General features: G+C 38.8%; 1 protein-coding gene across 1 annotated transcript in view; it reads left to right on the forward strand.

Annotated features, from left to right (window-relative positions):
- LOC145390733 (uncharacterized) overlaps positions 1-7,032 on the forward strand; it is a 64,795-nt gene extending 57,763 nt beyond the window's left edge. The window contains exons 8-11 of the mRNA XM_080265529.1: positions 1,648-1,719; positions 4,423-4,499; positions 4,812-5,675; positions 6,772-7,032. Coding sequence (XP_080121655.1) covers positions 1,648-1,719; positions 4,423-4,499; positions 4,812-5,675; positions 6,772-7,032 — 1,274 coding nt within the window. The remainder of the gene's footprint in view (positions 1-1,647; positions 1,720-4,422; positions 4,500-4,811; positions 5,676-6,771) is intronic.
- The last annotated feature ends 19,779 nt before the right edge of the window (positions 7,033-26,811 follow it).

Raw genomic sequence — 26,811 nt, forward strand, 5'->3', positions numbered from 1 at the left:
CTTCGTTTCTCAGTCTGTGTATTAAATGATGGTTGAACTGAGTGCCGTGGAAGTGGGTGAAATACTAAAGTTGGATATGTTGTTGTTATTCTGGTTGTGGTCCCAAATTACTCTAGATGTTAACCAAGAGGACTTAAATCTCTCTCTCTCTCTCTCTCTCTCTCTCTGTTTATCTCTCTATCTATCTTCCTCTCCCACATTCTGCCTTTCAAAACTCACAGCGAAACCTCTCTCTCTCTCTCTCTCCGGCAGTCCATCATTCCTCTTTCGGGGGATAGGAAGTAGCCGAGGCAAAAATGAACCGAGTTACCCACCAAATTTTCGCGATATGGCTGGGTTCAAGAAATCGAATCAGGGGGACAAAATGAGGTGTCCCGGGTTCGATTTTTACGTCTGCAGCACCGACCCATTCAGCCCGACGGTGCCTTTTGTATCTACAGTATATTCTTGACTTCACGCAGCTAAGAAACAGACATTTGGAGGTGGGCTGGGTGGCTGCAGGTTATGTTAATCCCATCACTTTAAAAGACTTACCTGACCCAAATAATTAACCCAGCAGTACATGGCGTCACCCAACTGAAGAGGTCAGAACATTTTGCTCATACGACGTAGCCCTTCACTTATTTATTTATTTATTATTATTATTATTATTATTATCATTATTATATTTCTTTTTTAGAGTGGGGATCATACTGAATGTTCATAAACCATTCCTTTCCTCATTTTTTTTTTTCCAGGCTCTTCTGGGATGTTTTAGTAAATATGTGGTTTAACTTAACTCCTTTTGACAGATGATGTTTTTTGGACGCATTTCTTTCTTGTCTCCATTATGAGAAAGGATTTATTTACTGTGTGTATACATATTTATATTTTTATTTATTTCCTTATTTATTCCTATACGTTGACAGATTTTTTTCCCCTTTGCAGTAAGACTAACAGGTAATTAACTTATATACATTTATGGTGTGCCTGTTAGTTAGTCTTAGATTTTAGTTAGTGTTAGTTAGCTTCTAGTCTAGTACCTGATGCTGCACACTGAGAGGGATAATAGCCACAGAAATATCCCTTGGCAAATGTTCCTACTAAGTAACGACCACCCTTCCCTTCCCTTCCCAGGACAGAGGGGTGACGTGGACAGAAGACATCCTTACCCATACATGTCCCTATTCAGTAACAACCCCATTACCTCCCACGACATGAGTACCAAGAAATTTCCTTAAAATATGAAGCCTGTCCCTACTAAGTAACGACCCTTCCTCCTTACCATACAGGACCAGGAAATGACAAAAATATCCCTAAAATATCCTTAAACATCCCGAGGCATCTGTCCCTACTCATTAACGACCTCCCTTCCTCATATACCATTGTTAGTTAGCGCTTATACAGTATATTCAGGACTATATCATGTATGTCAGTGCCTAAAGAATGTGTACGCTTCGTGCTTTCTGTCTGTCTGTCTGTCTCTCTATATATCTCTGCCTTCCCCCCCCTCTCTCCCACCCCCTCTCTCTCTCTACGTATCTCTGTCTCCCACCCACCCATCTCTCCCCCCCCCCTCTCTCTCTACGCACCTCTCTCCCACCCACCCATCTTTCTCTCTCTCTCTCTCTCTCTCTCTCTCTCTCTCACGGCCCACTGCACCCCCAGACTCTGCACCAGCGTCGCGGCGCCCTTCCTCCCGCGCCTCCATCACCAGCGAATGTGCCGCCTCCCCTTCAGGTAATATTGTGGGATTTTAGGATAATTTTGGGGATTTTAGGTAATTTTGGGGAATTTTAGGTAATTTGGAGGATTTTTGGTAATTTTAGGGATTTGGGGCAATTTGGGGGATTTTGGATAATATGAAAATTTTGGGGGATTTCGGATAATTTGGGGAATTTTAGGGAATTTGGATAATTTGGGGGTTTTAGGGAATTTTAGGGATTTGGATAATTTGGGGGATTTCAGTTAATTTGGAGAAAATTAGGTAATTTTGGTTCGCGGGTAATTTGGGGGATTTTAGGCAATCTGGGGGATTTCAGGTAATTTTGGGCATTTGGGGGTAATTTTAAGGATTTTTGCATATTTGAGGGATTTTAGCTAATTTTGGGGATTTTAGGGTAATTTGGGGATTTAGGGAACTTCTGATTTTAAAGATTTGCTGTATTGGTGAATTTTAGGCAAATTTTTGTGATTCGAGGCAATTTTGGAGATTTTAGGTAACTTTGGGGATTGAGGGTAATTTGGGTAACTTTAGGTAATCTTAGGAATCGAAGGATTTTTTGGTATTTTGGGTAATTTTTAGGGACTGGGGTAACTCTGGAATTATAGGTTACTTTAGGGATTTGGGTAATTTTGTGGATTTCAGGTATTTTGTGGATTTTAGGCAATTTTAGGGCCACAAAGGAGTTTTAAGGTTATTGAGGTATATAATGATTACTGGGGTATTGAAGAGCGGGATTACAGGGAGATTAAAGGTGATTACAGGTGATTAAAAGGGATTATAGAGGATTACAGGAGGATTAAAGATTACAGATTACAAGGGATTAAAGGGGATTACAGGGATTTGAAAGGGGATTACATGGGATTACAGGGAACTAGGGGATTATAGGTGATTACAGATTACAGGGGGATTACAGGGAGATTAAGGGGATTACATGGGATTAGGGGATTACAGGGTATTATAGGTGATTACAGGGGGATTACAGGGGATGAAAGGAGATTACAGGGGATTTTAGGGATTTATGGTATCAAAAACCTTATCATATATTTAGGGTCTCATTAATTATTTATTTCCTTATTTTTACTTGTAATCTTTAAGTGATTTTAAGTAATTTAGGGAAAAACCTTAAAACCTAAAATTATAAATATCGAAATTTAAGGGATGGCGAACGGTAATCCTCAATCTGGCGTCCCAAAAGTAAGATTATCTCACCTTTTTTAAGCATGATTTTAGGTAATATCTGGATTTTTAAGTAAGATCCAATAATATCCTACAGTAGTTTTTATCCCAGCCTTTAAAAATTAATATTAAAGTTAGAAGTATTGTGCCATTACTTAAATTTAAAGTGGGATTTCAGGTAAGGATCTGGTTCAGTTTTAAGCATGGTTAAACTTAAGGCTAATTATTCCACCGACTTTACTATTGCCTGACGCTGCATCCTGTGAGGGAGTAGCTATCCAAGTAGATTTTAGGACCATTTGCTTAGATATATTTCCTTTTAATTTGGGTCAAGATTTTTTAAAAGTTGGAGTTTAAAGAAAGAATTTAAGGTAAGATTTTAGGTAATTTTAAAGGCCAAATTAAGGTATCCAAAAAATTCTAAGATATAATATGCTTAGATTTATCTCCTTTAATTAGGGTCAATATTTTTAAAGTTCGAATTTAAAGAAAGAATTTAAGGTAAGATTTTAAGTAATATTTAAGGTAGAATTAAGGTATCCCCCAAAATCTGTCTATCTATTGCCAGACGCCTTAATCCCGTAATAGGTGGCCACAGACAAATCGCCTCCATGTAGTCCTGTCTCCCGCCATTTCCCTTCCCTCCCCCCAGCTCACCCCCCCTCTGACTCATAAAAAAGATATTAATTAAACATGGATAAAAACAGCTATGATTTGTTCCTGTAATTAATTCTATCATCATCATCATCATCATCGTCACCACCACTACCATCATCATCATCACCACCACCACCATCACCATCACTATCATCATCATCACCATCACCACCACCATCATCATCACCATTATCACCATCATCATCATCATCGTCACCACCACCACCATCATCACCATCAACATTATAATTATCACCATCATCATCACCATCATTATAATTATCACCATCATCATCATCACCATCACCACCACCATCATCATCATCATCACCATCATCACCTACTGTCAAAATTATCTACTTTTCATTCACCTGTCACTAATAGATAAATGAGACCAGGGAGTAATATTTCAAACATTATTTACAAACAGATGAGTGATATTCTGCTTTTAAAATATTCAAACTTTAATTTTAAATATGAAAGACTCCTGTTTCAAATTTTCAAGATTAACTGAAACGTAAAAAGGTATTAAAACATTCTGATATAGAGAGTAGTTTATTACAGTCAAGTATTATAAAGGCTGATGTGAAAGGATTTATTTGTGTGTGTGTGTGTGTCTGAGAGAGAGAGAGAGAGAGAGAGAGAGAGAGAGAGAGAGAGAGAGAGAGAGTCTCCTGTTAAATCATTCTAAGTTTTGTGTGTGTGTGTGTGTGTGTGTGTGTGTGTGTGTGTGTGTGTGTAAAAGTTAGTCTCCTGTTAAACCATGCTAAACTTCATGCATGTGTGTGTGTGTGTGTGTGTGTGTGTGTGTGTGTGTGTGTGTGTGTGTGTGTGTAAAAGTCATCCAGTTAAATCATTCTAAACTTTATGTATCTCTCTTTCAGGGGTCAGAATGGCGGAGAGTGAACAGAGTGACATTGCGGAGGAGAGTGAGGAGCATGAGGGAAAAGTCTCTCCTGCTGTAGGGAGGAGAGAAAGGAGAGAGGTGGAGGAAAGGAGAGAGGGAGGACACTCGAGTGGGAGAGGGGAGAGAAAATCCAGCAGGAAGGGGAGTGAGAAGAGGAAAGGGGGGAGCGAGGGAGTGAGGGGAGGGAGTGTGAAGGGGAAAGACAGAAGGGAAGCGAAGTATGAAGACGTGAAAGAAGTGACCCATAGAGGAAAGACGGAAATAAGTGAAAAAATAGGCGATATCATAATAAAAGTGGAAGAGGTGGGAAGTGTGACGGAGGAAGACAATGGTAAAAATGGTATAATTGTGGACGCCTATGACCAGGAGGATATAAAATTCATTGATAACGGAAATGAGGTGGAAGTGGAGAAGCCTGTCAGTAATGGAGTGCAGAAAGACGGTAATGAAAACCAGAAAGAGAGTGACAGCCCAAGAAAACTGGCAAAGGTCCCGTCGGTGAAATCCCTAGACTCTGTGCTGAGGTCGGATTCTCACAGCGATGGGATGAACAAGCCCAACGCGAGTGGTATTCGCAAGTCGAGCTTCTCCGGAGCCATGAGTTGCCCGGACAGTGACATTAAACCAGCGATTAAGGCCGAGGACAGTGAGAAAGCAAACCTACTGGGCACCGAAGGAGAGAATGTACCCAAGCGCAAGAAGAGCCTGACTTGGTACGAGGACATGCAGCAACCATCGCAGACAGAGTCCCCACAGGCAGACAAAGACCGCGACAGTCGTACACCAGAGAGGGAAGAGGTAGAGAGGAACGTGGTGAGCAAGGACCACCACCGGCGCACCAGCAGCACAGGCAAAAGAAGCAGCCGGGGCAGTGAGAAGCAGAAACTGAGGCACACCAAATCCTATGAACTGGGCGAGATGTCCCGGCGCAAGAGCAGTTCCGCTTCCGTCGCCAGTCGAAAGGGCAGCGAGCACTATCCAGGTCTAGCCAGCATCCCACCCTACCAGAAGGACCTCAAGCTGGCGCCCTCCTCCCCTACAAGTGTCCGGAGGAGTAGCCGGAAGAGCCTAAAGGATGAGACGGAGGCCTTCCTGTCCCGGCACTCCAGTGAACGGGGGGATGTGACGCTAAGCTCCATCCTCAACCACATCGCGTATGTCAACCAGACCGCCTCGGCACACAAACTGCCTACGTCTTTCAAGGACTCCAGGAAGGCACAGGTGCAGCAGGTGAGTCTGGATATCCAAGTAGTCCTATTATCCAGTAGTCCAGTTATCCAGGTGATTTAATAATCCAATAATCCAACTGTTCAGCAGTCTCGTTATCCAGGCTGTCCAATTATCTAGGTATTCTAACCAGACCATCCACGTTTTAAAATTACTCACACCAGCTAGTTTCTAAACCTAATCAAACCATCCGAATCCTGTGCATCTTTCCATTCATCCCTCCATATTCTGTTTCATAATCGTATTCGAGTGACACAATCCCTTTCCTAAGTCCATCACAGCTATTTTGAAAGTAATTAATCTACTCACTTTCGACAAAAGTAATCACTGACTTCTTCTCAGTACCTTTTAATTCTTCCAGATTCTATTGTTTTTACCTGTAATCACTTTCAAACCTCACCCAAGCCACTTCCAACAATTTCAGAGTACTTAAAACAGTAATTCATTATTTATATACTTTTCAAATCTTTCATATCTTACTGAATACACCTAATCCCTTTCACCCTTTACACAGTTCAATCTTGGCATACAGTAGTAAAATCCAGTCTCTCTCTTTCTCTCTCTCTCTCCCGAAAAGCTTCCAGATCCAATTATATCACTCTGTTTGAAAATTCACTCTAGTCATTTCCAGCATTATCAAAATACCAAAATAGTTTGATCCTCCAAAAAACTGATGCTGATAAAATTTTGGCCCTTCGAATCTGTTAATAATATTTGATACTTTAATCTTATTTGTACAGTACATAATATTTTAATTCTTCAAATTTACAGACTTACTGATTTCAATCTTCTAAGCCTCAAATAACATTCTGACCCTTTAAATTTTTCACTAGTATTATGAGTCTCCAAACGTATAATAAAACTTTGAATCTCCAAACCTACTCATTTAATTCTTCCAGACCAACTAATTTTGAGCCTCTGAACCTATAAATTTTGACCCTCTGACTTTTCTGATAATATTAATATCCTCTGAACCAACTATTCTGGATCACCCAAGCTTATAATAACGTTCTGACCCTTCAAACCCAACTGATTATGCCTTAAACCTCTGATATAATTTTACTCATTCGAACATACTAAAGCCACTTCAATCCCACAGGTCCTGCTGGTCACCTACATCACGGCGGCTCTAGGCACACTACTCTCCCTGGCGCTCGTATATGGTGTCTACGGGAACTTCACCTCCATAGCCTTCCTGCGCCAACCGTCCTGGCTCTGGTTCACGTACGAGTCTGGGTGCCGCTTTCTCGAGTTCCTGATGGGGTGTGCCATGGCCAACATCACCAGGCAACCAGTCAACAGGCATGCACAGTACCCTTATTCCATGCGCATCAAACAGCGGAACTCCATCTACATGTAACGCGTTGACGTCACTTTTTGAATTAGATGCGCTCATTCCAAATCTAGGTCTGCCGGTGAAACAGTGGCAGAGTATAGGCTTTGTACAGAGAAATAATGAATGAGTGTCAGATTCCATGAACACATAGCAGGAAAACTCATACTAATACTTGGATGTTGCTTCTTGAATCAGATCATGTTTCTAAATATGAACCATAGTGTGAAATATTAACAAAGTATTAGATTTCGTGAACACTGAGCAGAAAAACTTAATCTATATGAAGTATGTGGACGTCACTTCTTGATAATCATGTTAAAAATCTGTGTTCTGGGGCAAAAACTAAACATGTATATACTACAGACACACACTGTATCAGATTCCTTGAGCAACAAACAGAGAAATTCCATCTACATGTAACATATAGACAATGTTGGTTGAATCAGTCAGTCCATTCACTATCTTTGCTGTTAGGTAAAAATCAGCGACACAAACACATGTAACAAACTGCACAGTATCAGACTGTCTCTTGCTGATGCTAACTGATCCATCCAAAATCTGCACTGAGGTGAAATATTAACCACACATATGTACAGACAGGTATACATGAAATATCAGACTTTGTGTATACCATGCACTAGATTTCCATGTATAAATAATCCATGGACACCCACTTATACTACCATGTGGAGTCATTCTACATGTGAATATGTAAACAGTCATATCAGATAAACATATGGGGATTGATCTAACAGGTTAACTCTACATGTGGAGGTAAAACTAGTCATATCCGTGGAATATATTACCATGTGGATAATTCTACATGTAACTCGTAGATGCACTTCTTCAACGCATCACCTTATTCTGAATCTGACGTGTAGAGTGATAGATTAACCCAGCAAAGTGGGATTTTTGTAATAGATGACATTTATTTTCAACGTTATTTTGGGCACTACGGTCAAACTTGCCAAAAACATATCAACTGAGCTTTTGTAACGCATAGATGACACTTTCTTGATACACATTAGCGCGTTTAGAATCTGGGTCTTTGAATGGAAGCGTAAACAGTTATTCAAGATTCGTTTTTGAAAAGTACAGATTTAACTTTCTTGGCGAGTTTTAGTACATCCAGAGTTCGGGACCTTTGTAATATATGAAGGACACACTTTATTGAACAAGTTTACTACACACTGTGTTGAACAGGTTTAGTACACTCTTTACTGAACAAATTTAGTACAATCAGAGCTGAGTCTTTGAAATGTACAGATAATTCTTTCTTTAACAAATTGGGTACTGAAGCTTTAAACAGTGTACACACAGCAAAAAAACTATCGTTACGGGGGGGTCCGATGTGTTTCATACTGAACAACCTGGCTGTCTCGCTAGGGTTGGTAAGCCTGACAGTGGGTGAGTTGCCAAATAGGACGAGGTAGAAATATGCATGGGAGAAGCAATGGATATAGCTTATAATAAATATGCAACAAACACACGCAGGGATACCAATGGAGGAGGCTGTTATCAAAAACCTTCATTCGTGTGTCATTTTATATCGCGCAGAAGGTGTAACGATAGTTTTTTTGTTGTGTGTACATTGATAACTGGGGACGTTTATAAAGAATGAACTGTACGTTAGTGAAGAAGCTTAATGGTTTCAGAATTAGATATTTTCCCGATGTATGAACGACACTTAATTGCAGAATTTTATAATCTTTTTAAATATAAAGACAATATTTTCTTGAACTGACTGGGTACTGGAGACATTTATAAAGAATTACAGTTTATTGAAGATGTTTAACTGCTTCCGAATTGGATTTTTTTTTTAAACGTATGAATAACAACTGAAGATTTTTTGTATATTCAGAAATTGGGACGTTACAGAGATGATATAATAAGTTTTAAGATAAGAGAAATTGGGACGTTATGGAAATACTTCTTTGAGTTATAATCAATGTAGAAATTGGTACGTTATAGATATATTTCCATGAGTTTTAATATAATCGAAATTGGGACGTTATAGAGATATTTCCATGAGTTTTAATATAATCGAAATTGGGACGTTATAGAGATATGAGTTTTAACATAATCGAAATTGGGACGATATAGAGGTGATATACTGAGTTTTAATATGACTGGAATTGGGACGTTATAGAGATATTTTCCTGAGATTTAACATAACAACTTACGACGTTATAGAGAAGATATAATGAGAGTTAATATAACAAACTGGGACGTTATAGTGATGATATACTGAGATTTAATATAACAAATTGGGACGTTATTGAGACGATATACTGAGTTTTAAGATTACAGAAATTGGGACGTTATAGAGATATTTCCTTGAGTTTTAATATAATCGAAATTGGGACGTTATAGAGATGTATAATGAGTCTTAATATAATCGAAATTGGGACGTTATAGAGGTGATATACTGAGTTTTAATATAATCGAAATTGGGACGTTATAGAGATGATATAATGAGTTTTAATATAATCGAAATTGGGACGTTATAGAGATGATTATGAGTTTTAATATAACAGAAACTGGGACGTACTTATGGAGGTTATATTTCTCAGAGTTTTAATATAACAAATTTGGATGTTATAGAGATGATATATTGGGTTTTAACGTAACAAAAATTGGGACGTTATAGAGATGATATACTGAGTTTTAATATAATAGAAGTTGGGACGTTATAGAGATATTTTCCTGAGATATATGATAATTTGGGACGTTATAGAGATGATATAATGAGTTTTAATATAACACAAAATTGGGATGCTATGGAGATATTTCCTTGAGTTTTAATATAATCGAAATTGGGGCGTTATAGAGATTATGCTTCCCTGAGACTTAATATAACAAATTTGGACGTTATAGAGATGATATATCGGGTTTTAATATAATAGAAATTGGGACGTTCTAGAGATGATTATTTGAGTTAGAAATTGCGACGTTATAGAGATGATAGTTCCCTGAGTTTTAATATAATCTACGTGTAATTCATGACTTCGGTCTTTCCTCAAACTTTCAGTGGTTCTTTTCAGGATAATGGCCCTAAATAATTCCGTAATCCTTCGGTCATGCTCAAAATTACTAACGTCTGTGATTTAGGATAGGCCATGTTCCCAAAAATCTTCGCTCACACTCAAAATCAGTATAATCTTTCAGGGATATGGTTTAAATATTCCCTTAAATCTTCGCTCACACTCTCAGTATTAGCATAATCTTTCAGGGATGTGCTTTAAATATTCCCTTAAATCTTCGCTCACTCAAAATTAGTATAATCTTTCAGGGATATGGTCTAAGTATTCCCTTAAATCTTCGCTCACACTCAAAATTAGTATCATCTTTCAGGGATATGGTCTAAATATTCCCTAAAATCTTCGCTCACTCAAAATAAATACAATCTCTTACTGGGAGGGGCAATGTTCTGTTTCCTGATATCATCGCTCACCCAAAATTCTTCGTCCTTCTTTTACCAGGAATAAATTACTGTTACCACTTATCTTCGCTCAGAACCAATACTCTCTCGTGTAACCAATTCCCTAAAATCATCATTCAGTCCCAAAATGCTTCGTCCTTCTATTACTGGGAATGAATTATGGTTACAAAGTACTTCGCTCACACTCACAACTGCTCCTCCTTTCATTTATCTTCGCTCAGACCCAAAATTGTTCGTCCTTTCTCATTTCCCTTCGTTCAGACCCAAAATTGTTAGTCTCTCTGTCAATAGGAATGAATCAGTCACAAAATATTTCGTTCTAATCCAAAACTTTTCATCCTTTATTTTACTTCGTTCGGACCCAAAATTAAACTTTTTTTTTCCTCTCTCTTTGCTCAGACCCAAAATTCTTCGTCCCTTTTTTTTTTTTACTTCTCTTCGCTCGGACCCAAAATTCTTCGTCCTTTTTTTTTCTTCTCTTCACCCGGACCCAAAATTATTAGTCTTTTTTTTTCCCCTTATCTTTGCTCAAACCCAAAATTCTTCGTCCCTATTTTACCAGGGATGAATTAGTGTTACAGAGTACTTCGCTCACTCAAAACTGTATCTCCTTTATTTTATTTATTTATTTATTTTTTTACTAGGAATAAATAACTGCTACAAAGTACTTCGCTCAGACCCAAAATAATGACATCTGAAGTTCTAGGGATTACGTATCGTTGAAGGGTATGTGTATTTCGTGGCTGTAATAATAATAATAATAATAATAATATCAACATTAAATAATACCAACAACAATAGCATCAACAACAACAATAATAATAATAATAATAATATCAACATTAGATAATACCAACAACAATAGCATCAACAACAACAATAATAATAACAATAATCTGGGGATTGGAGAGAACGTAAGGTAGCTGATCCTATGGCATGATAAAAAGATCCACCAAACATGTGATGGACCTGTTTACCTAATCTTTCATTCTTAACCCATTGCCCACAGTACTCCTTTCACTTCAACTTGGCCTAAAATTGCCATCGCTCCACACTGAATACTAAGTTACGACAAGCGAATAACACCAGAATACATTACTAGTCACGAAGAGGAGCTATGGGAGGATGACTTGCAGTATTATCTTTTTCCGCCAATGAATTATGCGAAAGAAACTCACAGGGACGAAATTGTTGTCTAAGTTAGTGTCAAAGAATTATAGACAGTCTACATAGAGTTAAGCAAAATAAACTTGAAATGGACGAAAATTTAGGCTAAGTTATTGTCAAGGAATTAGAGAGCCTGCATAATACCTGTAAGTGTCCACAGGTGTCACAGTTTGCCAGGGATGTGAACTAGGAACTGAGAATATATAATATGTACGCCCAACAAGGAGGCACCCAAACATCCCCCAGATAAGGATACACGGTGGTCAATTTACAAAGCAAGTCTCTAAACAAGTGTAAAGACATTGGGAGAAAGAGGACCCAGCCCAATAAGGTAATTATTAAATCGTATATTTAAATCTGGGACCACTACACACCTGATAGAATGAAAAAGACAAGAAAAAAGTGGCTTAATTTATCATATATTTATATCTAGGGCCAATGCAAACCTTACAGTAAAAAAAAAAAAAATGCACTCATCAAATACACATACCATCACCAACCTACATACACTTGTAGGCCATAATTTCTGCTCAGCCTATACCCGTGTCTAAAGAAAGGAAACTGAAGCTGGGATATCACACAGAACAAAGACACATTATTGGAGGGTTTTCTGACTGAACGAGTACCAGAGTCACTGCGAACTGCATCACTGCAAACTGTCATTGTGGACAGTATCATTGCAAACTTGTGATCTATTCCATGCGCACTCTTATCAAGCTTTTTTTTATACGATATATATATATATACCTTACTGCTCTGAATAATGGATTCCGAGTGCCAGGTATCAAAGACAATGTGGCACTATTTCGAAGCAAAGATATATGACTAGCTATGGAACAGAAATAGGGAAGATGTGGAAGTGGTTGGTTTTGGCACCGAAGTGGTCTTGGCATTGAAGTGATCTTGGATTTTACTGTTTAAGTTACAATATCACCTTAAATTGTTCTTCGTGCAGTCTAACAGTTTTTCTATACTGCATATGTAATCATGTCACTCCAAACTGTTCCCTCTATAGAAATGCATCTTTAAACTGCACGAAGGACAATGTCATCACAAATGTTCATGTATTTTTTGTAAAAGATGAAGAGAAAAAGGGCAACCAATTAAATTCAATGGAAAACAAATTAAATACAGAAAAATATATGGGAGATTTAAACTACCACCTCAGCACTGGACAACAGATCTTTCTTCAAATTCAAAATCCTCCAAACGTTGTGGAATCAGAGGGAGGGCACAACAGTAGAAACAAACCAATAAAATACAGGAAAAAACAAATTAAATACAGAAAAAAATAATAATGATTTAAACGACCACCTCAACACTGGACAACAAATCTTTCATCAGTTTGGAAAAGCAATAAAATTCAGGAAAAAAATGAATACAGAAAAAATAATGGAGATTTGAACTACCACCTCAACACTGGACAACAATTCTTTCGTCATTTTGGAAAAACAATAAAGTGCAGGAAAAAAAAATGAATACAGAAAAAATAATGGAGATTTGAACTACCACCCCAACACTGGACAACAGTTCCTTCTTCAAATTTCAAAACCCTTGCTCAGTTGTCGTATCAGAGGATGGGCACAAATTATGACCAGCAAGTGTACTAAACTTTCTGAAACAATGGCAGCTTACGACAAAACAAAGTCCAAGTGTAATAATAGTTTTAAAAGGAAGGACAGCCACGTTTGTATGTAGATAAGGTGAATATAAAAATGAATGTTATATCTACGTTGTATAATAGTGAAAATGTTTGCGTATACTAGCATGTGAGTGTTAGACAGGGTTGTGATGTTAGAAGAGGTTTTATGTTTTCCGAAGAATGTGTATCATAGGAATTCAAGCCGTATCCTCGCTGGCGTAAGACACTTCCTAGCGCATTTCATCCTGTGATTTATTCTGCATATGACACCTTGATAGTCTCTTGTATATTATTATTTTCGAAACTCAGGCTCCTATAACTTAAAAATAATAATAATAATAATAACAATAATAATAATAATAGTAGAAGTCTCAAGCATATTTTTTTCTCAGGCTCCTCTAACTCTCAAAATAAATAATAATAATAATAATAATAATAAAAAGTTACATTAACTGAAACAAACTGCAAGACTTACCCATACCATGACAAGAGTTAATATCGACACAACATAAAAGATGACAGTAAGGTGTAATAACCAAAACAAATCGCCAAGGGAAAAGGTGTTACGTAATCTTTCTATGCCAGCGAGTATACCAGCCTATTATATGTTATCTACAGGTTGTATTATAGTGAGGTTATACCCAGAATGTATTATAGAGAATTATTATGGATAAGTATTATAATGTGATTCATATTTAAGAGGAAGAACAAATGTGATAACACCTAATCATTATAGGATTTAATTTTTATTTTATTCAAATTTTGGAAATTTTTTGGAACTGAAAAAATGTGATAACACCCGATTATTATAGATTTAATTTCTGTTTTTAATCAAATTTTGGACTGTAAATTTTCGGGGGGAAATTCAAAAAAGTGACAACACCTGACTATTATAGACTTAATTTCTGTTTTCATCAAATTTTGGATTGTAACGTCTTTTGTGGAAACTGAAAAAAAAAAAAATGTTTGGATTGCGTCATTTTCCCGTTTTATTCTTGTTTTTACCAGATGATTTTGGTGCTCCAGAGGGACGCCTTCATGTGGTGGCACTGATATCAGAGAGGATCCACTGCCTGGCTATACAAACAACCCTCAACTCCCTATCTCCCGAAAGGTGGACGGTGGACTGCAGGAATGGGGCAGCTTCGGCCTACAGTCTACTGGGTTCACATTCAAATGAGCATAGGGTTGCTACTATTACTACTACTACTGCTGCTGCTATTCTACTACTACTACTACTGCTGCTGCTCTTCTACTACTACTACTACTGCTGCTGCTATTCTACTACTACTACTGCTGCTGCTGTTCTACTACTACTACTGCTGCTACTACTACTACTGCTATTCTACCACCACCACCACCATCACTACAACTACTCCACCACCACAACTACTACTACTACTGCTACTACTTTACTACTGGTTCTATTACTATTACTACTGCTATCATTACTAGCCTACTACTATTACTATCACCACAACCACCACTACTACTACTACTACTAGCACTACCTGTACTACTACTATTACTACCACCACAACCACTACTGCTAATGGTACTACAACTATTACAACTTCCATCATCATTACCAAACTACTACTGCTACTACCCCACAACCACCACAGCCACAACTACCACAGCCACCACCACCACCACCACCACTTGATGCAAAATCGCTGGTAAAATCAAGAATACAACGTAAAAATTCAAAACTCGACCAGAAAAAAAAAAAAAAATCATACACATCTTAATTCCGGGTTACGTAAGAGATACCTTACACACTTTATTTCCGGGTTACGTAAGAGATACCATAATTATACATGTTATTTCCGGGTTACGTAAGAGAGATACCATATACACACACGTTATTTCCGGGTTACGTAAGAGACCATATACTTACACGTTATTTCCGGGTTACGTAATAGATGCCATATACATACGTTATTTCCGGGTTACGTAAGAGATACCATAATTATACGTTATTTCCGGGTTACGTAAGAGATACCATAATTATACATACGTTATTTCCGGGTTACGTAAGAGAGGCCATATACACACGTTATTTCCGGGTTACGTAAGAGAGGCCATATACATACACGTTATTTCCAGGTTGTGTAAGAGATACCCTTCATATAAAAAAAAGTACACATTATTTCCGGGTTACGTAACGGATACCCTTTTTATGTACGTTATTTCTGGGTTGTGTAAGATACCCTACATACACATTATTTCCGGGTTGTGTAAGAGAGATACCATATACACATTATTTCCGGGTTGCATATCCCATATATATACACAATAATTCAGGGTTGTGTAAGTGATGCCCTATACATACACGCTATTTCCGGGTTACGTAAGAGATGCCATACACACACGTTAATTCCGGGTCATGTGGTGTAGAGATGGATGTTTTTTTGGGGGTGTTTTTTAGGTTTAAAACATACTACGATGCACTGAAGCCCATTTGGGATATACTGAGACAAAATTAATACGGAAGTTTGGGGGGGATTTGTAACGATATTTGCACGGAAATTAACACGTACAAACACACACAAACACACACTATATTAATGTTGAAATCTGCATGGCACACACACACGATGATAATAGTCAAGTTACTATATTCAGAGCGATCCGTAAACAGCGCTCCACAACAAACTCACTGGCGATATCTTGTGTGCCTCGGGTACGGCTCAATCTGCTGGTGTGGGCGTGGGTGTAGCAACAGGAAATTAATAAAACAATGCAGGGTAGACATTAATCACGCCGAGCCGTCCCCACTAAACACAAGAAATTACATAGTGGAATTTGACTTTTTTTTTTTCACTATAAAGAAAATAGTGAAGAAAAACAATTTTTTTTGTCCATGTGTTTTTATGCCCAAGGTTTTCTTCGGACATACAAACTCTCTCACTCACACACACAGCCACTTCAGTACTACAAACTTCCATATTTCCTATTACAATCTTCCCTGTCTTAATCACTCTGTTCTCCCGAAGCATGCGGTGTTGGGATGGGGTGGGTCGCTTCCCCAGTCTAGTGGTGTTCCCTGCTCTTAAAGATCAGTTGTGAGTTTTAATTTACGGCTTGAAAGTGTATGATTTTGTTGTACGTCCATGTATGGCGTGTGTAAGACACACACACACACACACACACATTTTATATATATATATATATATATATATATATATATATATATATATATATATATATATATATATATATATATACCTACAGTACCTACCTACCTACATACATAAATAGATCCTACCGTACCTAATCTACACACAAATAATATAATACTAACCTATCCACCCTACCTACCTACCTACACACATACATACATACATTATATACCTAATACTTCCCTACCCACCTACATATATACATACTCGCACACGCCATACATAATACCTACCTACCAACCTACCTACCCACCTGTATTCTACCTACTGTACAGTACCTACCTACATACTCGTACACACACCCTGCGCCCAACACTGATAATTCTTCAGCAGAATACAACTGGGAACTAATTTCAGTCAGCTACAGAAACCTTAACAAATTCATCAACATCACGTAACCAATACTCATTCACCTTTGAAAAACCCGCCGCTCACCGAACAAAAAAATATATACCAAATGGGCTCCCCTGCACCTCCCCTCTGGCTTGCCACATGCATAATATATTTTTGAGCTTGAGAGACACACATATTTATTTGTACATTACCTGAAGCGGGCGAGGCAAGGTGATGATGGTGGTCGTGTTGTGAGGTGTCCTTTAGGCCATCTTGGGTTGGGGACGGGAGCTTTGTTTTGACTGGGGCGTTGGTTCTTTTTAATACCCAAGGCCCAGTAGTCCTACATACCATACACCTCTACATGCGCTTTTTGTTACTGATATTTTATTATTATTATTTACTACCATTGCTACTACTACAACCATTGCCACTATTACTGCTTGTTAGACTCCTACTGCAGCTACAGCTACTACTACTGTACTTCTATACTCATTATTATTAGTTATTATTATTATTATTATTATTTATTCTCTCTCTCTCCCCACCCGCACATATCTCCCGTGTATACATAAACCAGTGTATGTGTACATGTGTAAGTGTGTGTGTACCGGATATATGACGTGTCCATAGTGTACAATTAATAAAGTTTGACGTTATGTATATTTGGTTTTATTTTTGGCGGTGGATTAAAATTTATGTCCGCAATATAGGAGTTTGAGAGGGGGGCCTTCGCGTGGTGGCACTGATATGACTGGACGGTTGCACTGACTGATTATATACGCGTCCCTCAACTCCCTTCCTATCCACCGAAGGGATGATGGTGGCTGAATGAAAAAAGGGCAATTTCAGCCTGTAGTCCACTGGGTTTACGATGCTTGGGGTCAAGATAGGAACAACACACAGTTAAGTTCAAAAGTTGCCGTCGTTAATGTTAAAGAAAAATTGAAATGTTCCCGGGCTCATTTGAACGTGAACTAAGTGGACTGCGGGCTGAAACTTCTCTCCTCCTGCAGTCCACCATTCTCCTTTTGGGGAATGGGGAAGTACTTGAGAGACGTTTGTATAACCAGGCAGTGGAGCCGCCTGGTTATATGGGTGCCAACACGTGAAGTTGTTCCTCTCTTCCATCACTAAGGCCTTTGGTTCCTTCTTCCTTGTATAAAAAAAAAATCGTTCCATCCATCCTTCTAGTTTTTTATTACACCATCAGGAGAGTAGGAGCCCGGGGCTAGGCTATTCAGACCTGATACTTAAGAATGACCAGTCGCTCTACCTTCAACGGCATCCTGGGAGCACTGAACCCAACCATCCCTCAGATCTAAACCTTCATGGGACACATCCGATTTGAGCGCCTTGATCCACTAAATCACTAGGCGTTCATTTAGCTATATGGTTACCACCCAGCGTAGTGGTTTCCTGGGTTATGTAGAGTCACATGAAGGTAGCACTGCATCTAGTGAGTGGATAATGGCCTCCTCACCTAATAATAATAATAATAATAATAATAATAATTATAGCCACAGTATTCGTCATCATCACTATAATCACACAACCCTACTGCTGACGAAAGGAAAAAAAATAATAGTAGTAGTAGTAGTAGCAGTAGTAGGATAATTATAGTAGCAGTAGTAGTAGTAGTAGTAGTGTTAGTAGTAGTAATAGCAGTAGTAGTAGTTGCAGTTTTAGTAGCAGCAACAGCAGCAGTAATAGTAGTAGTGGTAGTAGTAGCAGTAGTAGTTTTAGTAACAGCAGTAGTAGTAGCAGTGGCAGTAGTAGTAGCAGTAATAGTAATAGCAGTAGTAGTAGTAGTAGTAATAGTAGTAGTAGTAGTAGTAAACAATCTACCATGCTATTAGTAAAGATACAGGAAATAACAGAGTACAGACCATATTACTTTATTTGTGCACCAAATTACAATGTACTACAGACTGTGCTAAGTGTACTACTGCCCCAGGAGCACATACATTACTTCTACATCTCGCTACTTAAGTACATACAAGGTGAACATTCTTTTTGGTTGTACATAGATTAGTACTTCTGTCTAGATCTATGAGATATGGTGTGTGTGTGTGTGTGTGTGTGTGTGTGTGTGTGTGTGTATGTGTGTGTGTGTGTGTGTGTGTGTGTGTGTGTGTATGTGTGTGTGTGTGTGTGTGTGTGTCCTGCCATCCTCAAACACTAATAATAATAATAATAATAATAATAATAATAATAACAACAATAACAATAAACCAAGCCCCACAAACCCACCCAACCCCCCCTTCCTCTCAGCTGAATAAAACCGTCTGGCGAATAGTAACCAAGGAGACGCTGGCGTACTGAAGGGGTTATGTGAGGCGGGGGGGGGGGGTGAATTTGACCTGTCTCCATTTCGAAATAAAAAAATAAAAAAATAAATTGTGTTGAGGTAGTGAGGGTAAATTGTAATGGCAGTACAATTTTCTGTACATGTGCTGTGGTGTTACACTGCCTTAGTACAATGTGCTCTGAGGGTTACATGGTTGGATGGAATGGAGGGATGGATGGATAGAGGATGAGAGGAAGGCAAGGAAGAGAGCTGGAGGGAAGGAAGGAAGGAAGGAGAGATGGTATGAAGGATGAGAGAGAGGAAGGAAGGAAAGAAAGATGGTAGGAAGGAAGGAAAGAAAGATGGTAGGAAGGAAGGAAAGAAAGATGGTAGGAAGGAAGGAAAGAAGGAAGGGAGAATGACGGGGAGAGAAGGAAAGTATGGAGGGAGAGAAACAAGAGAGAAAAGGAAGAAAGGGAGGAAGGGAGGGGAGGAAAAGGAGGCATGAAGAGTAAGAATGAAAGAAAGGAAGGAAGGAAGGTACGGAAAATGACTGAGAAGGAAGGAGAGAGAGAGAGAGAGAGAGACTATCCCTCTTATTCATTTCAATCCCTAATCACTTGCAACACAGGATATTGCCATCATCCTTAATTTTTTTCCAATCATCCAATCACTTCAAACCCTCTCTCTTCCAATCCTTCAATGCCTCCCAATCCCCAATCCTACACCTAATCCTCCAGTCTTTATATAATCCTTTTCCAATACCCAATACCCGTTTCCAATCACCCAATTCCTCCTACTCCCCTGTCCCCCCAATCCCTTCCAATCCCCCATCACTCCCAATCCTCCAATCCTACCCAGTTCTATCTAGTTCCTTCCTATTGCCAACCCCAAGCATCCAATCCCTTCCAATCCTTAGTCATTTCCGTTATCCAATCCCTTCCAGGTCTCCGATCGCTTCCAATCCCCAATCCCTTCCAATTTCTAATCCCTTCCAATCCCCAATTACTGAATGGCCATCCAATCACCAATTCCTTACAATCACCAATCCCTCATCCCCTCCAATCAGTTCCAACCCTCAATCCATCCCAATCCCCGGTCCCTTTCAATCCGCAATTACTCTCAATCTCCAATCCCTCCTAATCCTCCCCAATCCCCAATCAGTTGCAGCAAATCCTCTTCCCATCAGATCCAATACCTAATCCCTCCTAATATCTCCCAATCACCAATCCCTCCCAATCACCAATCCCCAATCAACTGCAGGAAATCCTCTTCCCATCAGATTCAATACCTAATCCCTCCTAATATCTCCTAATCACCAATCTCTCCTAATCCCTCCCAATCACCAATCCCTCCTGACCCCTCCCAATCACCAACCCCTCCCGATCACCAATCCCTCCCAATCACCAACCCCTCCCAATCACCAACCCCTACCGATCACCAATCCCTCCCAATCACCAATCCCTCCCAATCACCAACCTCTCCCAATCCCCAATCAGTTACAGCACAGGGTCTTGTCGCAGCAAATCTTCTGCACCAGACACTCAATGGCCATCCTCAGCCGGAAGATTAGCGCCACCAAGATTAGGATTATCAGGGCCAGCAGGATTAGCAGGGCCACGATTACCCACAGCAGTGCACGACGCTCCACCGCCACTGATTGGGATTAGGATTAGGATTAGTTAGATTTAAAGGATTATAATTAGGATTAGGACTAGTTGGATTTAAAGGATTTGGATTTGTTAGATTCAAAGGATTAGAATTAGGATTAGGATTAGTTAGATTTAAAGGATTAGAATTAAGATTAGGATAAGGATTAGAATTAAGATTACGATTAGTTGGATTTAAAGGATTAGGATTAGTTGGATTTAAAGGATTAGTATTTGGATTAGTTAGATTTAAAAGATTAGAATTAGGATTAGGATTTCTTAGATTTAAAGGATTAGGATTATGATTTGTCAGATTTAAAGGATTAGAACTAGGATTAGGATTAGTTAGATTTAAATGATTTGGATTAGGATTAGTTAGATTTACAGGATTAGGATTAGTTAGATTTACAGGATTAGGATTTGTTAGATTTAAGGGATTAGGATTAGTTAGATTTACAGGATTAGGATTTGTTAGATTTAAGGGATTAGGATTAGTTAGATTTAAGGGATTAGGATTAGTTAGATTTACAGGATTAGGATTTGTTAGATTTAAGGGATTAGGATTAGTTGGATTTAAAGAATTTGGATTAGGATTAGTTACATTTAACGAATTAGGATTAGGATTAGTTGGATTTAAAGGATTAGGATTAGTTAGAATTAAAGGATCAGGATAAGGAATAGAAAAGTGAGAAAATAAAGCAATAAAAGTGAGAAAATAGTGAGAGAAGCAAAAAAGGGTGAAAAATAAAGCAATAGGTGAGAAAGTAAAGCAAAAGTGAGAAAATAAAGCCATGAAAGTAAGAAAATAAAGCCAAGAAAGTGAGAAAATAAAGCCATAAGTGAGAAAATAAAGCCATAAAAGTAAGAAAATAAAGCCATAAGTGAGAAAATAAAGCCAAAAAGTGAGAAAATAAAGCCAAAAAGTGAGAAAATAAAGCCAAAAAAGTGAGAAAATAAAGCCCAAAAAAGTGAGAAAATAAAGCCAAAAAAGTGAGAAAATAAAGCCAAAAAAAGTGAGAAAATAAAGCTAAAAAATTGAGAAAATAAAGCCATAAGTGAGAAAATAAAGCCAAAAAAGTGAGAAAATAAAGCCAAAAAAGTGAGAAAATAAAGCCAAAAAGTGAGAAAATAAAGCCAAAAAAGTGAGAAAATAAAGCCATAAGTGAGAAAATAAAGCCATAAAAGTGAGAAAATAAAGCCATAAGTGAGAAAATAAAGCCATAAAAGTGAGAAAATAAAGCCAAAAAAGTGAGAAAATAAAGCCAAAAAAGTGAGAAAATAAAGCCAAAAAAGTGAGAAAATAAAGCCAAAAAAGTGAGAAAATAAAGCCATAAAAGTGAGAAAATAAAGCCAAAAAAGTGAGAAAATAAAGCCAAAAAAGTGAGAAAATAAAGCCCCCAAAAGTGAGAAAATAAAGCCAAAAAGTGAGAAAATAAAGCCCCAAAAAGTGAGAAAATAATGCCAAAAAAGTGAGAAAATAAAGCCAAAAAAGTGAGAAAATAAAGCCATGAAAGTAAGAAAATAAAGCCAAGAAAGTGAGAAAATAAAGCCAAAAAAGTGAGAAAATAAAGCCATAAGTGAGAAAATAAAGCCAAAAAAGTGAGAAAATAAAGCCATAAGTGAGAAAATAAAGCCATAAAAGTGAGAAAATAAAGCCAAAAAAGTGAGAAAATAAAGCCATAAAAGTGAGAAAATAAAGCCAAAAAAGTAAGAAAATAAAGCCATGAAAGTGAGAAAATAAAGCCAAAAAAAGTGAGAAAATAAAGCCAAAAAAAGTGAGAAAATAAAGCCAAAAAAGTGAGAAAATAAAGCCTCACCTGGCCACGTGCCCAGGTAGGGGTCGTAGGGCTGCTCGTGCTGGCTCTGGTGGTGGGGGTCCGTGCTGTGGGACACGTACTCGGGCAAGATGGAGTCGTTCCCGTGCACGTACATCTCCCTGGGCGACGCACGTGATGAGTTGGTGATGATGGTGATGAGTAGGAGAGAGAGAGAGAGAGAGAGGTGGTGAGGTAAGAGAGAGAAAATGGTGGTGGTGGTAAAGAGAGGTAGTGGTGGTGGTCGTGATGAAGAGATGGTGGTGGTGGTCGTGAAGAGATGGTGGTGGTGATGGTGGTGAGTGTGAGAGTTGGTGGTGGTGGTGGTGAAGTACGAGAGAATTGGGGGTGGTGGTGAAAGAGAGAGTTGGTGGTGGTGATGGTAGTGTGGTGGTGAAAAAGAGAATTTGGTGGTGGTGGTGTAAGAGAGAGTTGGTGATGGTGATGGTAGTGTAAGAGAGAGATGGTGATGGTGGTGAAGTAAGAGAGAGTTGGTGGTGGTGGTGAAAGGGAGAATGTGGGGGTGGTGGTGATGGTGGTGAGTGTAAGAGAGTTGTTGTTGGTGATGGTGGTGGCAATATAAGAGTTGGTGGTGGTGGTAGTGGTGGTGGTGAAGGAAGTGGAGGATGCTAATACAATGCTAATTTTAATACTAATACTACTTTCACTACTACTGCTGCTGCTATTGGTACTACTACAACTACAGGTACTACTACAGCTACTACTACTAATACTTCCTCTAAGAACAACAAGAGCAATAATAATAATAACAATCAAATTATTATTATTATTATTATCATCATCATTATTTCTATTATCATTATTATTATTATTATTATTATTATTATTATCCCACAAGTTAGTCAGTCCTATCTTACCCATCGATGCATACTGTAGAGGCAAAACGCTAAGCAACTTCAATACACTATAAGGGCAAATAACAAGCCTACTCCCTTTGTGGCAGGCTCCAACTAAGAGGCCTTCCGAGAGTGCATACCTTCTAAAACACACAGGAAAATATATATAAAAGCGTATTTCCTCCTTCCTTCCTTAAAAATTTCATACCAGAACTTTAAAAATACCCCACCTGAATCTCCCTTCACTCTTTCGCGTCCTTGGTAGTGAGTTTCTGCGTCCATCATCATCATCATCATCATCATCATCATCATCATCACTCCTTAGCACAGGTCTCGGTACAGCATCAGCATCATCTCGTGTCGTTCTCGCTATGTCCTCGCGTCGTCGTAGCGGCCCCGGTTCGTCGTCTTGGTTAATTCGTCCGCTGGTGGGTGTGTCGTCTTCCTGGCCCGCGACGACGAAGCTGGTCAGGGCTGTGTGGAAGATGTGGATGGGTGGATTAATGGGTGGATGGATGGGTGAATGGGTGAGTGGATAAATGGGAGGATGGAGAGGTAGATGGATGGATGAACGGGTGGGTGGGTGGGTGGGTGGATGGATGGATGGGTGGACGGATGGATGGATGGATGAGTAAATGGATAGCTGGATGGATGGATGAATGAATGAATGGATGGATAGCTGAATGGATGGATGGATGGATGGATGAATAGATGGATGGATAGAGAGAGTTTCTAAAGAGTGGGCAGGGCATCTCACTCCCGTCATATAAAGCGAGGGTGACCCGCCTCCCTCGTCCCTGAGTGGCATTATGTGACCAATACACCCCAACCCGCCCTCGCACGCAAACCCTAACAGGCTCAGTTCGGCTGGAGCGCCTTAACCCACTAAACCACCAAGGCTCCCTAACACCTCTTCCTTAGCGATTTATTTTGGGATATTGGTACTTAATATCGTTTTGCACGTTATTTTTGCAGAGTATGGCGATAGTAGAATTATTAAACACGGAGGAAAGAAAGGTGTAATAAGCAAAATAAATCGCTTAGGAAAAGATGTTAGGGAGCTTCCTTAACCTACAAAAATACGGATCCAATTGTCATTTGGTGATATGGCTACCACCCAACGTAACAAATGGTTTCGTGATTTAAAGGGAACCAATTGGCTTGTCATTCAGTGTACAGTCACCCGAAGGCAGCGCTACATCGAGTGAGTGGATGGTGGAGGCTCCGATTTACAGCAAGAGGTCTTGAGTAGGAAGAAAAATATACAAGCGGTGTGTATGTGGGTGAGCTGGAAGGGGAGAGGTAGACCGAGGATGAGATGGAGGGATGCTGTGGGGAGATGAGAGAGGAGGGTTGTAAGTCGGAGGGAGGGCAGTCTGATGGCGGGGGACAGGGTGACATGGAGGCGATTTGTTTGTGACTGCCCCTTTACAGGATTAAAGCATCTGCCTATAGATAGAAAAATAGACAGATAGATAGAAATGTAGGTAGGCAGGCAGGTAGATAGACATATAGATAGATGGATGGAGATAGATATGTAGGTAGGCAGGTAGACAGACATAGATAGACAGATAGACAGACAGATATGTAGGTAGGCAGGTAAAGAGAGAGATAGACTGATACGAAGGTGGATGGACAGACAGACAGACGGACAGGCATATAAAGAGACATACAATAGACAGATAGATACAAAGACAGGTAGGTAAATAGATAGATAGATAGACAGTCAGATAGATATGAAACAGCCTAGAGATAATTACAAGAATATATTTACTTACCTAGAGAAAGAAAGCCCACGAGGAATAACACCTGAAAATGGAAAAGAATTATTATTATTATTATTATTATTATTTTATTATTATTATTAGTGTTATTATTATTATTATTATTATTATTATTATTATTATTTGTTTTTTTATTATTTTTACTATTATTATTATTATTATTATTATTTGTATTATTATTATTTGTATTATTATTAATACTAGTAGTAGTAGTATTATTAGTAGTAGTAGTAGCAGAGTAGTAGTAGCAGAGTAGTAGTAGTAGTAGTAGTAGTAGCTCTTATTATTCTACTACTACAAAAATCTTTCCCTCAAAATAGCCATCACTTTTCAAAAAAATAAAGAAAAATAAAAAAATTAACAAAGCCTTACCTTCAAAGAGTTCATGGTTGTGGTAGTGATTGTGGTGGTTGTGGTAGGGATTGTGGTAGTTGTGGTAGGGATTGTGGTAGTTGTGGTAGGGGAGACAACCTTCCTCTACCACTACTTGGAGGCGAGTGTGGTTGTGGAGAGACAGAGGCGTGGAGGAAAAGGAGGGAGGGAGGGAGGAAAGAGGGAGAGAGGAGAGATGGAGAGAGATAGGGGTGAGAGGGAGGGAGGGAAGGGAGAGTGAGGGAGGGAGGGAGGAGAGATGGAGAGAGAGAGAAAGAGATTGGGGTGAGAGGGAGTGAGGGAGGGAGGGTGAGGAAGGGATGGAGGAAAGGAGAGGAGGAAGGGAGGGAGGGAGGGAGGGAGGATAGGACACGAGGGAGGGAGGGAGGAAGAGGGAAAGGGAAGATGGAGGAAGATAGGTGAGAGAGAGAGAGAGAGAGAGAGAGAGAGAGAAATTCTAATCTATCAATCTGACCTCATCTAAACACATTCCAACACAGGTCATCTGATTGCGAACGTAACATCTTCCATCTAGCGACTTATTACACCCGCGCTCGCAAAGGAAGAGCGAGTATTAAACATTGCTCGACGTGTGTGTAAGAGAGCGAGCGAGAGAGAGAGAGAGAGAGAGAGAGAGAGAGAGAGAGAGAGAGATTTATCTAATTAAAAACAAGCTGTGGAAATGTTAAGGGTCACGCAAGGACATATTCTAATTTTAAAACAATCAAAGATGAAGATAACAGGGAAAGGGAGGTCAGAGAGCAAGGTCATCTAAAACCCCATTAATTCGATTTTATCCCAACTTGGTGCACGAGTTGAAGGTAAGGGAGGAGGGTAATGAGAGTAATTTGGTTTTCAGAGCAATTATGGGTCAAAGTTATATGGCCAATTTTATTATTATTATTATTGTTATTATTATTACTATTATTACAATTATTATTATTATTATTATTATTATTATTATTATTATTATCATTATCATCATTGTTGTTGATGCAGTTCCTTTATTATTATTATTATTATTATTATTATCATCATCATCATTAATAGTAGTAGTAGTAGTAGCAATAGTAGCAGCAGCAGTAGTAGTAATAGTAGCAGCAGCAGTAGTAGTAATAGTAGCAGTAGTAGTAGTAGTTGTAGTAATAGTAGCAGCAGCAGTAATAGTAATAATAATAATAGTAGTAGTAGTAGTAGTAGTAGTAGTAGTAGTAGTAAACACAGGTGATGCATATTCTCTTCCCCTTCTTTTCACATTCTTTTTGCAT

The sequence above is a fragment of the Coenobita brevimanus genome, chromosome 15 (genome assembly GCF_032717465.1).
Source record: "Coenobita brevimanus isolate Jiangsu-jjx chromosome 15, ASM3271746v2, whole genome shotgun sequence".
Classification (NCBI taxonomy): Eukaryota; Metazoa; Arthropoda; class Malacostraca; order Decapoda; family Coenobitidae; genus Coenobita; species Coenobita brevimanus.